General features: G+C 47.4%; 1 protein-coding gene across 1 annotated transcript in view; it reads left to right on the top strand.

Annotated features, from left to right (window-relative positions):
• The window catches only part of ssbp2 (single-stranded DNA binding protein 2), a 96,094-nt gene extending 83,231 nt beyond the window's left edge, over positions 1 to 12,863 (top strand). Inside the window, exons 11-17 of the mRNA XM_035390361.1 lie at positions 1,148 to 1,183; positions 2,710 to 2,764; positions 3,232 to 3,302; positions 4,378 to 4,456; positions 7,047 to 7,075; positions 9,106 to 9,204; positions 9,843 to 12,863. Coding sequence (XP_035246252.1) covers positions 1,148 to 1,183; positions 2,710 to 2,764; positions 3,232 to 3,302; positions 4,378 to 4,456; positions 7,047 to 7,075; positions 9,106 to 9,204; positions 9,843 to 9,872 — 399 coding nt within the window. The 3' untranslated portion in view covers positions 9,873 to 12,863. The remainder of the gene's footprint in view (positions 1 to 1,147; positions 1,184 to 2,709; positions 2,765 to 3,231; positions 3,303 to 4,377; positions 4,457 to 7,046; positions 7,076 to 9,105; positions 9,205 to 9,842) is intronic.
• Positions 12,864 to 14,500: the final 1,637 nt, after the last annotated feature.

The raw sequence follows: 14,500 nt of genomic DNA on the forward strand, positions 1-14,500 counted from the left end.
GCGCCCACAGCACGCCCATGGCACGCCCTCTCCGTAGCGCCAGCCTTTTAAACAGGGGGGCCGCCAGCTCACGGCCTTGGGCCCCAGCCGCCTGCCCTCGGCCTTCTCTGAGGGACAGAGAGCTCGGGTTTTAGCTATGCCTGTTCCATGCCTGCACTGACCGTGCGCTGCAGAAGCGTCCAATCGGAGCGCTTCGTACGCTTCCCCGTCTCTGCGCCGGAGCAGGAACGATCGACTGATCGGTTGATTTATCGACTGGCTGATTGGCCGATTTACTGGTTGATTCTGCGATTGACGAATCGATCGGTCGGTTGACTGATTCATTTTTGTTTGTTTTGTTGACGGACAGATTCATTGGCTGGCTGAATGATTGACGGTCCTTTGGCTGTGACAGAACCCCCCGGGCTGTCCTGAACTGAGGCTTTAAATTCAGACTGCTGTAATCTGAGACCGTGCCTCTCTCACCCTTAATGTGCTGTCAGAGAGGGACCTCTTTTATTGGGTTACGGTTTCACGTTTAAAGCGATCATTATGCTGTCAGCATCTATTCTAATGAAGGCTGTGCTCTGGGAGCAGGCTAGCAGCTAAAGAGGCAGACAGAATGCCGTACAGTGGGCTCCAGTGAAGTTCAGCTGAAACCACCCCAAAGCAAAGATGCCTGTTTAAGAGTGCTATGTCTCTTATGCTATAACTGATATATATAAGGATATGAGCACTGGTGGTGAGCCTCTGCTCAGAGGCAGTTCACCTCATACAGCCGATCGTAACGAAGGCAAGAAGCACTGAGCCGTCAGCTGCTAAGGGCAGCCCACAAGCCGTGTGAACATAAATGGCGGCACGGTTGCACGCAGCGGCCTGGCACTCTCATTGCTGCACACTGCTGAAGAGCTGCTGAACACATTTTCATTGTTCTGAGCACAGTGACAATAAAGATCTATCCATCTATCTGTCTATCTGTCTATCTGTCTATCTAAACCAGCCTGTGGAGGAGCGATATTTACATAAATGTCACAGCCGTTTTTATATGTTGGGTTTTGTAAGATGGTTGTTGTGTTGCAAATGTTGTTGATGGTCTCTCTCTCTCTCTCTCTCTCTCTCTCCCCTCTTCTGTCCTCTGTTCTCCCTCTCCTCTCCTCTCTCTCTCCAGATCCCATACTCTTCAGCGTCTCCGGGCAGCTATGTGGTAGGTGATGGCAGAGCCATGTTCTTACTCCTTTGGGGGGGGGTGAAGGCACCTCTCCCTCACCCCCGCCTCCTGCACGGCCCAGTCCAGTGAGGCTTAGCGCTTGGGGACGTGTGCCGTTGGCCCCCGTGGCTCTGGAGCTGCAGCAGGAAGGCTGGGCGAGTTCTGGGTCCTCCACAAGGGAAACTACTCAACAGACCAGTGTCTGTGTTCCACTGTCCTCTGTCAGCGTGCTGACCGTGTGGAGCGCAGCGTGGTTCAGACCACACCCGGTCACATCAAGGGTAGCATGGTTCAAACCACACCCGGTCATATTGAGGGTACCGTGGTTCAGACCACACCAGGTCATAGAGAGGGTAGGGTGGCTCAAACCACACCCGATCACACAGAGGGTGGAGTGGGTCAAACCACACCCGGTCATATTGAGGGTAGCGTGGTTCAACTACCACACTCGGTCACATCGAGCACAGCGTGGTTCAAACCACACCCGTTCACATCGAGGGTAGCATGGGTCAACTACCACACCCGATCACATCGAGGGCAGGGTGGTTCAAACCACACCCGGTCACACTGACAGTAACACTGTTAAAAACTGCACCTGGTCGCATTGAGAATAACGCTGTTCAGACCAAACCCGGTCACATTCCATCCAGAACAGCACGGTTCAGACCGCAACTCTGTGCTGATTTACCAGTAAAACCATTATTGCCGAGCCGGTCCCATTCTCACAGTATGCACTTGCTCAAAAAAGGAGTCTTCCTGTAGAAACCGTGGTGACGTGGTTTACCGTGGCTGAGTGAAGTCTGGTCAGAGACACACGCAGGATACAGGGGATCCTGTCAGCAGTCCGTGAACCCCCCCCCCCCCCCCCCCCCCCCCCAGAGGCCTGCTCCTGCTGCGTTTACTGAAATTGGCCCGGCGTGAGGACGCGCTCGCCTGGGAAGCCCTGGCCGACTCAGCAGTAGAGAAGAGGCGCTCTAATTTGATTTGGGATCTCAGAGAGGGGGGAGGGAAGGGGAGGAGGGGGGGGGGGGGCATGTTTACGCCCCACATGGAAAGAGCCGGAATGCAGGCTGCTGACCTCAGCACTGGGCCCCCAGACACCCAGCGGCGGCGCACGCTAACGATGCTCTCGCTGTTTGAGCACGCTCAGAAGCCCGCCTTCCCCATACTTAGACCAAACACTGTGGCTGCTGGGACTATTGAACCAGCCTGTGTCAGGAAGAGCCTGTGTTTTTCTGTGCATACCTAGGTTTGCCTGTGTTAACCCATGTTTTCTTGTCTGTGTTTTAACTGTACAGACCTCCTGTGCTGGTCTGTGTTTTAACTTTACAGACCTCCTGTGCTGGTCTGTGTTTTAACTGTACAGACCTCCTGTGCTGGTCTGTGTTTTAACTTTACAGACCTCCTGTGCTGGTCTGTGTTTTAACTCTACAGACCTCCTGTGCTGGTCTGTGTTTTAACTGTACAGACCTCCGGTGCTGGTCTGTGCTCTAGAGGCATAACTCTCACTTGTTTTTTTCAAGGGTCCACCTGGAGGAGGGGGTCCCCCAGGAACTCCCATAATGCCCAGCCCAGCAGGTAGTTCACTCTGTCACTAATGTTCCTTTTAGGGATTTGGGCCTTAGAAGTGTGTTAGGGAAACTTAGAGAAAGTGTTTGGTTGGACATACTGTATGAAGCATTTACCAGTTATTACATCATAGTCAGTCATCAGTTTCAAATCAGCAAGGGCTAGTTAAGTTGTGTGTGCTTCGGTTGTTCAAACGAACACTTTTCCAAATGAGTTTCTTTTTGAAATTCTTACTTGCTTTTTCTCCAAGGGAGAAGCTGTTTCAGTTTGCAGTTGTATAGTTCGAGTGCTAATGTTAGTCTAGAATGGGTTTTTTTTTAGAGATGTTTCATTTTAAGGATGACCTGTTTTATCCAGATAATGTTAAGGCCTCTTTGTATTCCTTTGGTAATGGATATGAGTTCTTATTGAACCTGCTGATTTATTTATTTCGTTTCTCTAATAAAAATTATCTGTATTTTTTTACTTTTTTTCAGATTCCACAAACTCCGGGGAGAACATGTACACTATGATCAATGCAGTGCCTCCGGGAGCTAACCGATCAAACGTAAGAGAGACGCGAACCCGACACAGAAACACGTTTCGCGAGACACATAGACGAAGCCCAGCCATTATGGTTAACGTTTCTCCAAACCCAAAGGTGCCGTTTTCGTGTTTTCACGATGGTGCCGCCATGATGGCCTTTCTTCTCTGGGGCCGTCACATGGCCCCCGCAGCTGCAGCCTGTCCTGACGCCAGGCGGCCTTCCTGCTGGCCGCCAGCGTCTGACTCACGCCTGACCCTCCAGTCCTGGGACAGAGTTCGACCTCCCCTGGACCCCGCGTGACTCAGACCCCCGTGACTCAGACCAGCGCGCAGGCTTCCTGTTTGATCTCTTCAACTCGCCCTGAACCGCCTCTCTGCAGTTCACCGTGCTGCAGATATTTTAACAGGGACTTCCAAAGTGGGCTGCTGAGGATGTTTCAGGTTGAGCTCGGTCAGCGAAACGTGTGTGGGAATTAGTGTTGAGGTACATTTTGCACTGGTGACGTGGAATTGGCTTGCCTGATCGCACAGTGGCGTTCGAGGTCTGAGTCGACGCTGTGCTGGACACTGTGACACAGGAGAAACGCTGAGCCGAAATGGCTGACCGGCCTGTTACCTTGTGCTCCTTGTTCTTCTTGTTCTGCGGTGAGCCGCTTGGAAACTGACAGCCTCCGAGCGCAGCAACATTTCCTGAATTTCACTGAATAATTTAGAGCGAGGGGCCTGGATAATCCGGCCTCATATTCACTATCGGAGACGCCAGTGGGCGGTTTGGGAAAATGTCGTAGCAGGATTCAGTCCAGCACACGGGCAGCGGAGGGGCCCCAGTCTCCTCACTGCAGGAACCTCACCCTGCGGCTTTTGAGGAGGGAAATGTGTGTGTGTGTGTGTGTGTGTGATGTGCATGTGTGCACGGATGGGAGTATTTGGGGCATGTGTTGTCTGTGTGTTTGTGTGCGGTGTATGTAGAGTGGGGATTTAAGTTGTGTGTCTGTGTGTTTGCATTTGTGTGTGTTTGCGTATGTGTGTGTGTGAGCGGCTTCTGCGTAGCATCATGTGATGACCCCCTTCCCCTCTGTTCTCTGATTGGCCTGCAGTTCCCCATGGGCCCAGGAGCGGACGCCCCCATGGGGGGTATGCCTGGAATGGAGCCGCACCACATGAACGGGTCACTAGGTAAGACTCGGCTGGGACAGGGGTACCCCAGAACAACAAATTACACGCAGGCATTTCCAAGACACTATTATCCAGAGCATGATTTACATAGCTTACCTTTTTATACACATACCCATAAAATCCATTTATACAGCTGGATATTTTCCATTTGCCAACAGTGGTTAAATATCTTGCTCAGGGGTACAGTGGTAGTGGCCCTGGGAAACTGCCAGCCCAGTTCCTTAACCATCATACCATACTACCCAGCCACCAGCTGTACAACACAAACCCCCCACCCGATACCACAGCAGTGCTGATGTCACCATTTGTCCGAGCAGACCCACCCAATCAGCACCCCTCTGACGGGTGGAGCAGCGCCTGCGGTGGCGCAGCGGTTGCCGCGTGTTACCGCGTGAGAAGGAGGTTCTGGGTTCTCCCCGTGTCCGCGTGGGTTTCCTCCGGGTTCTCCGGTTTCCTCCCACGGTCCAAAGGCGCGTAGTCCAGGGGCTACAGATGAGAATTAGCCTCCCTGGCTAGCTCTGGCACGTTCAAATGTTACTAATGTGCAGGGTCCCTGTGGAATAAAGTAAAGACGCACACAGCCTGTTACAATGATACCTCAAGTGCAGGTCGTAAACTACAATCTGATTGGTTAGTGGTGCTAAAAGGCTTTTTCTGGTGTTGCGATTGTTTTAAATGCAAAATCAGTATTGCCCTCCTCAGCTCACCTTTATGAATTGCGTTTTATCTGTCTGTAAATAGTATTATATGTTATTTCAGATTTCAGATTATAAAAAAATAAATGAATTTGTGTCACACTACTTGTCACACAAGTGGACAACACAATTTTCTAATGCAAGAAACCAATGGCCATTTTCTTTAAATTGCATATTTCTTGTATGAAAACCAAAATAGCTGGTAATTTACGAAAGCGTTTTTGATATATTTTATTATTTCTATTTTTATCATGGGGCATTTTGTGTGGAGAAATACCAAATAAATCTTATTTTTTCAGCATATACATAGGTTTGTTCAATAATTCACCAATACAACAATTTTTTTTTTAAACATCTGTAAATCACCAGCTATTGAGCTGTTCACATTGAAACAGAAAAATGAACTCTAACATAATCTACTGAGAAAAAAGTGTTAGAAATAATATGCAAATTTACAGCTTTTAATTATTCATTGGATGATTTGCATATGTTCCAAAAACAATTAAGTCATAATACAAAAATTATGTTTGAATTTGTATGCACATTCAAAATATAAAATGTAATTTTGTTTGGAGGAAATGGAGGAATTCTTTCCCCCCTATTCACCTGTGGCACCTCCCCTTAAGTAATATTAAGTAACATACCCTTAAGGAACATTTCTGTAATACTGTTCATTCTGACGCTCTCCATAAGCTTTTAGGTCAGCCATGAGACCCTCCAAGTTACTCAAATTCATCTGCTCAAATATTCATAGTGTTCCGAACAAAAGAAAATTAACCATTAAAGGGAGCCTTTGGATTTTCCAGCAAAGGCTGGACTGAAACTGTTCTCAATAGATTGTCAACATCATGGGGGAGCGGAACATAGGGCTGTATCCCAATCTTTTTAAAGCAGTCACTCAAAGGGACATTTTATGAAACAATTTAGCACATGAATTTAAAGTAAAACTGTTGTTTAAAGATCGGTGCCATTGACCTGACATTGCCGTGATTTCTTTCCCTCGTCTCTTCCTGTGATGAGAACGTCTTGGCAGACTGGGTCAGCTCTCACACGAGAAGCCGTGATCAAAGCAGCAGCGAGAGGACTTTCTCATTTCCCCGTCTCTGTTCCCCGCCCGCGGACTCATTGTTATCACTTCCCAACAGCATCTCTTGTTTGTGAATATTGCTGTGATCATTGTGTCCTCGGACTGGCTGTCGAGTGCATGTGCCGACTTCCGTGGTCCTTTGGCGCCCCCTTTTGGGCACTTACAATTTCGCCTAAATATTCCCTTGCCATAAATGTAAAAAAATCCCTTCTCGTAACCGTGACCATACATTTATTCATGGGAAATTTGATTGTGTTCAGGAGCTTATTAAGGTTTGCACTTGAGCAAGAATTAGGTTCAGTCTTAAATCTTGCCCTTGTGTGGAACGAAAAAGCTGTCAATAATGTGTACTGTGCTGTAAGCTGAGGCACTGCCTTTTAAACTTTTTCATGTCAGGACCCAAATTAGAAATACTTCTTAATATTGGGACCCAAAGTAGAAATTTAGGACCTGCCGGGCATCCATCAAACACATATACTAGCAAAGCCCAGGAGTCTACAGACTAATTTTGGGACCTGCCTCATACACTCCCATGTCCCATTTTGGGTCCCTACCTATAGTTTAACAAAAACTGTGCTAATGTGAAGTGTGCTAACAGAGGGCATGTTTCGTGTAAGTCGTGTCACTCATATGCCTGCAGTGCACTTCAGATAGAACCAGCTTCTAAGACATCTGCAGTTAAACAGTAGGATAAGCCTGACAGACCAGGCTTAGGACCGGTCCTCACAATGCCTGTTTAACTCGGGTGAGCAGTGGAGGGAGCCTTTGGAGCCTCATTCGATTGTCTCTTCTTTCTTTTGTTTTCCAGGATCTGGTGACATGGACAGTCTGCCCAAGGTAAGTGTCGCCATCAGTGCGCTCACCTGTTACTCATCAGCCCTGCGCTGTCAGCCTCAAACAGGAAAATAGTGAAAAAGCCGCGGGACGGTCCTAACACACGCTGGCTTTGTGTCTGAATGAGAGCTAAAGAAGCTCTCCACCGGGCCTTCTCTGTACGCCGTGTGTTCTGTTCCGGCAGTTCCCTGGCTGTCATTTGAGTGACTGGCGTTCGGTCTCGAGGGGAGAGCTGAGGGGGGGAGGGGGGGAGGGGTGGGGGGGGGGGGTTGACGGCGGCTCTAGCGGACCGCGCCGCAGCGTTCGCGGCGTCAGACGCTCCCGTTCAGCGCTCACCCGTCGCGCTGGACCGGGCGGCTCTCCTGGCAGCGTTTTCCCCCCGCGCGCGTTACCTGCCAGCTCGGCCTGGAAGGATTCGTGCCTCTAAGAATAGTCCCCCTCTCCCACAAGCCTCATGACTTCTCTGTAAACAGCGCACAGCTGTCTGCAGCCAGAGGGGCGGGGCTGTCGCCATCCCGTTAAACAAACAGAGCTGGCCCCGCCCACTGGGAGGAGACGAGACCGGGGGGTGTTGAGTGTGCGAATGGCTGAATGTGCCTCGACTTGGACCCCAGTGTCGCTGAGCCACACGAGCCTCCTCTGGTATCAGGTGTCGGGCTGGTGTCACTGTCTGTTTATATGACTGTCCCGTGCCTGTTTAGACTAGGGGTGCTAAATGCATGTTGCACTGCGATAATGCAGTCAGCCCACACACACACACACACACACACACACACACACACAGAGAGCCGCAGGTGACAGCCCACCCCCCCCCCTTTAAGAGCCGCAGAGAGGAGCAGACAGCCGCCCGTCTCCTCTCCCGCTTTCAGGGGAGCCACGCGATTGGTTTGGCCTCTGCAGCGTCCCCCCCTCGGGTGGCGCGGGGTAACTTCAAAGCTTCCCCAAAACTCCGGTCGTCAAAGAACGACCCGCTCCCGCGGCAACGGAGGGATGAGAGCGGAGGAAGTCGCGATGCGCTCCGTGCTCTGGAGCCATTATCAAACGCACTTCAGTTCAGCGCAGAGGAAAGCCCTTCTACAGTCACACTTTACCCCTAACCTTCCTGTAGTTCAAGTGCCGCTATCACATTTACATTCTGTTGTTCTCCTGAAGAGATGTACAGCAAAAGTGAATGGAGTGGGGATGCTGGGGTAATTCAGTGCTGCAGTAAATCTGTAGGAGATTTGACAGATGTTATGTAATGTACTTGTGTTTATTTCCGTGATATGCATTTATGTATGAATATACGCAATTTTATTCTCGGCACTTCTGTGCATAAGAACAATGCAAAATCATTCACCAAAAGATAGACTTCAGGCATACCAGATCCACAGGCAGCAGCATTTTTCACCACATTAAGGTCCTGTGTCTCCTTTCTGTGCAGTGGCTTCATGCTGTTTGTTAAGGAAGAGCTGCCACCACCATTTTCTTTGTACAAGATTTAACCAATCACGAAATTAATGTGTAAACCTCTCACTGCCCTTATGATTCAGTGCAGAACTCAGTATTTCAGAAATCAGTATCAGTAGGTATCACAGTGTATGTGATGGAGAAAACAGAATAAAAAATGAAGAACTGTTTTTCAAGAAAGTAGGTCAAGTCATACACACCTTTCATGCCCTTGTCATTGTAATGTATAGAAACAAAGCACGTATCTACTTGGTTTAAAATCATCAAATATGTATGAACTTTCCCCCAAGATGTATTCTATTTAATGTAACATTCATGTAGTGTTAAATTCATCATGTACCTATATTGTCGTTTGTTTTTGTTAACCAAATAGGTGTATGAACAGAAATGCTTTCGTGAAACCTCATTATATAATAATGAATATTATGCATGACAAAATACTGATATAACCTGTGGCAGCAAATGTTCTGCTCTCTATTTTTCTGTTTTTTCTGCTTGTTATTTTCCTTTACTGTTGCCATCCACTCCAGCTGAACTACAGTTCCCATGATTCCACTGATTTGCTGTTTTCCTAACCCAAACAGAACTCTCCCGGCAACATGAGCATGAGCAACCAGCCCGGAACCCCCCGAGATGATGGAGAGATGGGCGGGAACTTCCTCAACCCCTTTCAGAATGAAAGCGTATGTGAACACTACTCTTGCCTGTGTGTGTGCATATGTGTGTGAGCGTACATTATGTATGATTGTTGTGTGTATTGCCACGGCTTCATATAGCCTCTTACTGTACTTAGAACATGTTCCATGTCACAGCTTTTGACATACAGTACTTCTGTATTTCTGGTTATACATTTCTGACACCGCTGTGGACAACCATTGTTGGATAATATTATATGTAGCATTTTCAGGCCAAATACTCATGCTTTGCATGAGGTCAATGTGATTTCCTCATGATATTTCTGTTCTGATTTCTCAAAATTCTTTAATAGAACAGTTATAGGTGTTGGATTTTACAGACATGAACAAACATGAACCTGCACATCAATGTTACATCATTCTTTTTGTCCATAACACTCCCCAAACACAATAAGCATGACCATTTTTTTGACCTGTTCTTTGTCCCCACAGTACAGTTCCAACATGACAATGAGTATTACATCACTGTGGTATCCTCACAATACACTTGCAAATTTGGCAATTATTGTTACGTCTTTGTAGTGTTATCACAGTACCCTTTCAAATGTGACAAAGCGTGTTTCACCTGTACTACATGCCCAGTTCGAAGTTCTTCACTGTGTTTTATCTGTCCCGTTTCCCCACAGTACTCTCCAAACATGACCATGAGCGTGTGACGCCTTGTGGGGACGTCCAGTGGAGTGTACAGTACAGTTGAAACATGGAACTCGCTACATCCTGCTGTGTCTAGCCTTCATCAGCTCTCTGAAGCCTTTCTGCACTCCCTTTGGTTTCATCTTATCCTCATTTTACATACAGCCCTTAAAGACTGAGAGACTGACCCTGATTTTAACGATCACCCAGAGGAAAAATCAAAACAAAAAAAAAAGACTTAAAAAAGGCCACAGTTTATCTATATATTTATATATTTGTGTATATATGTGGGTGTGCAATCAGATACATGTGCATGTATATACAAATAGAGATGTATTCCTTGATCCTGCTTTGGACCGAGAAAAAAAAAAAAAAAACTCAAAAGAAAACAAATATGAGGATGGATTATTTTATGTTTCTGCGTTTTGTTTTCCATTGTTAAAAAACTTTGTTTTCTACGTTTTAAATTTATTTTTCTGATTTGCTTTTACTGGTAAGAAATTATTCTTTTTTTCTTGTTTCTCTTTTGTTTTCTTTTTTTGTTTTTTCTTGCTGCAAGTAGAGGAAGTAGACCTAGATACGATAGTGTCCCTCACTGACCGACCTGCCCATTGACTGACTGACCATGCTGTTCACTGACTGGCTGACTGACCTACTCACTGACAAACTGACTCGCTCTCTCACTGACTGATCTACTCACTCCCTGAGCAGCTGCTGCAGTAGCAGTGCATTTCAGCTAGAGGTCAGCAAAGTCATCACAGCCATTTGGACCTGTTCAGTCCCTGCTTAGGAAGAGGAGCTTCTCGTGTGTGCGAGATGCAGGCGTCCCCTTATGGGGAGAGAAGAGAGCCAATGAAAATGATGACCTGGGGGTGGGTCACCATGCGAAGAAATCCCTGCGCCCCAGAAACGGAAACCCCTCAGATTAGCTCGGACAATCCCGGTACAGTCTCAAAAACCCAGACATCTGAAGTGATATCTCACAATGGAGTTGCATCTTCTGGTGAACTGTCTGCGCATTTCTCTGTTATGCTTATAAATTGTAGACGTAAACAGTGAATTGGATTCAGTTAAAGCTAGGGTTTTGTTTTTAACTGTACTTGTGTTTGTTTAGAGCATGCAAACTGGAAGCGTGTATAATGGTCCCACGAGCAGCAGTGTAGTCTCGGCAACAGTTGCCGTGTGCGCTGCGCCAGTGTAATCGTGACGGCATCCAGCGTCGCTGCTCTTGGATACCCAGAGTTCCCAGGATACGCTACGGTGGCCTGTTAGGGGCATTTATTCAGCGCCAGCATGTTGGCCCTCCTCTCCATAACAGGTCAAAGCCTCGTGAGCAGGCCTGAATCAAGGCTTAGATCAAGCCCTCCATCTGCCGTGCACTCTCAACTGTAGAGAAGTATGCAAAATGCCATAGGTCCCTGAAAAAAAAAAACATTGTGCAGGAGAGGTGAATACACAATAGGATTACACAAGCGTGAGGCATTGGTGGTAATGCTATTTTCTAAGAGGTGGGGAAGAACTGCAGTACAGTGCTCATTCTGTCTAATAGAGGTGAATAAGCAAGCGGGGAGGGCCCATTGGCTTCGGTAGATTGGAATGGCTAATCTCTGATTGATATCATCTGATGAGTACCGATACTGTTCCTTACCGAGTCAGCTTCCTTATCAAGTGGATCCATACCTAATCTGAAAGGTGTACCCGTACGACACCACCATAATGTAATTCCTTGAATCCTCTCACCGTATGAAAACCTTGCCTGAAATGTAGTATAAATGTGCACCCGTACCATTCGCTAGTGAGACATTTTGAGTAATTCGGACCTGTACCAATGTGTTTTTCCTGTTTTTCTTTCGTTATTTGTTTCAACTTGCATATGGAGCACTGTTTGCATAAGCTTCACTCCTCTCGTTGCTTGGATTCGCATGAGATTTACAGTTGCAGTCGCATCTATTCAAAGTTTCAACACGTAATGACTTATGACATAACATGCATAGAAACACATTGTACCACAATAGCAGAAGTTACATACTGAAGAGACCATTGGGGGTTAAAAGTGCGTTCTTTGCATTCCATTTTTATTTCAGCATGAAATGAGCCACATCCTTAATAAATTGGAAAGAAGTAATGGCCACTTATTGGGAATTTTGTACCTAACCTTATTTTAGTTTATAGGACGCATGACAATCGCGTTAAGTCTCTTTTCTCCAAATACCGACTTATAGACATGACTTCATTTTTCACTGACATTTTTTAACATGATGCTTTGAGGTAATTTATTGTGTTCTGGATAGCTCGTGCTCATGGTATACTGTAACATATTAACAGATAATAGCTGTGGCAATTACATAATGCTACAGCGCCGTATCTACTATTTCATGCTACAGCTACCACAGAGGAGAAGGGTATGATGAGATATTTGTTCTAGGATTACAATTCATTCTTGTTTAGTCAATCTCTTTATTTATGGTTGTCATCCGGACAAACTGTGATTTCTGTACTTTTCATTTTCTTTGAAGTAAATAATTAAAAAATATATTCAATTCTGTTTCTTACCGTAAACCACTGCCCATTGTTATTACAATGATTATTGTTATTATGATTACTTACTATTCTGGAAAAGGTCGAGTTTTGTGAATTGTATTGTCTTCTTCGATCTTTTTATGCAGCAAAGTGTAATTTTATAGCTTGAAATTCCAATTCATCTGTGTTGTTGTGAATTATTTAAGAAATATCTAAAAAAAAAAATACAGGAGGGATGTCAACTTTTCTAGCATTACTACCATTGTAATTGTATCTACCATTTTTTTATGTCAAATTTTGCTGTTGGAATTATGAGGGAGATTTTGTAAATTGAAGACTTGCCACTTTTTCAGTTTTAGTTGTTTTAGTTTTTTTCATTTTCATTTGTGATGTGATTATTTTTTTACCTTGAGTTGAGTTTTGTAAATACACTGAGAAGTACAATATGGGTTTTGGATATACTGATATAAAGCTTCTCTCCCCTCTTAAAAAAACCTTGTTGTGTATGTGTGTGTGTGTGCGTGCGTGTGTGCATGTGTGCGTGTGTGCATGCATATTTGTGTGTGTGTGTGTGCGCGCATGAACAAATGTGTACTTCAATAGTAGCGTGGGCAGCATATGTCCGAGGTTGTGTGTGTGTGTGAGCGAGTGTGTGTGTCAAGACTGCTCTGTTTATTTATTCTCATCAGTCCCTGATTACAGAAGTACCATCCGCAGCAATCAGGCGCAGATCCCATCAAGTCAACAGCATTATCTCATTCAGCCATGCAGCGCTAACGCTGTTCCTCTGTCGCTAACACTGTTCCTCTGTCGCTAACGCTGTCCCTGTCGCTAACGCTGTTCCTGTCGCTAACCCTGTTCCTGTCGGTAACGTTGTTCTTGCCGCTAACGCTGCTCCTGACGCTAACGCTGTTCCTGTCGCTAACCCTGTTCCTGTCGGTAACGTTGTTCTTGCCGCTAACGCTGCTCCTGACGCTAACGCTGTTCCTGACGCTAACGCTGTCCCTGTCGCTGTTGGCCAGAGCGGCCTGGTTCAGGACTCGCAGGCACCAGTAAGCACGCTGACCGCCTCAGAAAGCCTTTCGGCCGCAGGACGCATCGCCCCCCCGGGTCCCGGCAGCACTTCTCTCCCCGGGCCAGCGGCGCAGAGCCGGCCGCGACCCCCGTCCCCCCCCTGGCCCAGCGGCGCAGAGCCGGCCGCGCCCCCCGCGGCGCTGTCTGGAGAGCCGGCGTAATTGGATTAGCGCTCGCGGCGCGGCGCTTTGTGCAGGGGCAGGCTCGTGCTTTCTTCGGCAGCTGTGCCTGTTTACACTGGGCCTCGCTCACAATCAAACGCGCCGTGAGCGCCGCAGCGCGACCGGCGCTCGTCTCCCGCTCAGACGCTCGTCTCTGATTGGGGGAGAGCTGGCGGAGCTTCCTCTGGAGTTCACCCGTACGGATGCGTGTTCCTTTTTCTGGCAGGAAACCATCTTCTATTTCTCTGATTGGCCCTTTGTGTGTCAAGTCGGTGTGTGTACTCCTGCCCGTGCTTACTGAAGAGTGTGTGTGTGTGTGCGTGTGTGCGTGTGTGTGTGTGGGTGCATATAAGCATGTGTGTTTCTTGTGTACATGTATCAGAAATCATTGGTCATATGCTAGCTGACCTCTAATTAGTAGTCTCTGAACATAAGAGTACACCGAATGCTGTTCTTGAATGCAGGTCCTCTTCTGCTTTTCCAGGTGTTCAGCTGTATCCTAAACGTGTGCAGAGACAAAGCACGTTGGGTTAGGAGCGGACCGTCTCCCGTCCTAAGAGAGAAAGAGTATGTTTTCTTCTCTCTGACTCGTGTCAGTATTTGATTTCAAGTTGAGGCTTTCAAATTGAGACAGACGCATTGCACACGTACTGCTCGCTCGCTCGTGTGTGCCGTCACAGCGCAGCCTCCTCCTGCAGCAGAAAAATGTCTATTTTTACGGCCTGGCTGCGGAAGGAGCCGAGGGCCTGGGGTTTGGGTTCCTCAGCGCGGACGTCACGGCACGCTCTGGGTCCTGGCGCGGCTTCAGCCGGTCACCTGACCCCCCCCCCCCCCCCCGTTTAGCGGGGCTCTGGCTGTGGCTCAGCTGGCCTGGCTCCGTCCCCGGCACCCGTCCT

The sequence above is a fragment of the Anguilla anguilla genome, chromosome 14 (assembly GCF_013347855.1).
Source record: "Anguilla anguilla isolate fAngAng1 chromosome 14, fAngAng1.pri, whole genome shotgun sequence".
Classification (NCBI taxonomy): domain Eukaryota; kingdom Metazoa; phylum Chordata; class Actinopteri; order Anguilliformes; family Anguillidae; genus Anguilla; species Anguilla anguilla.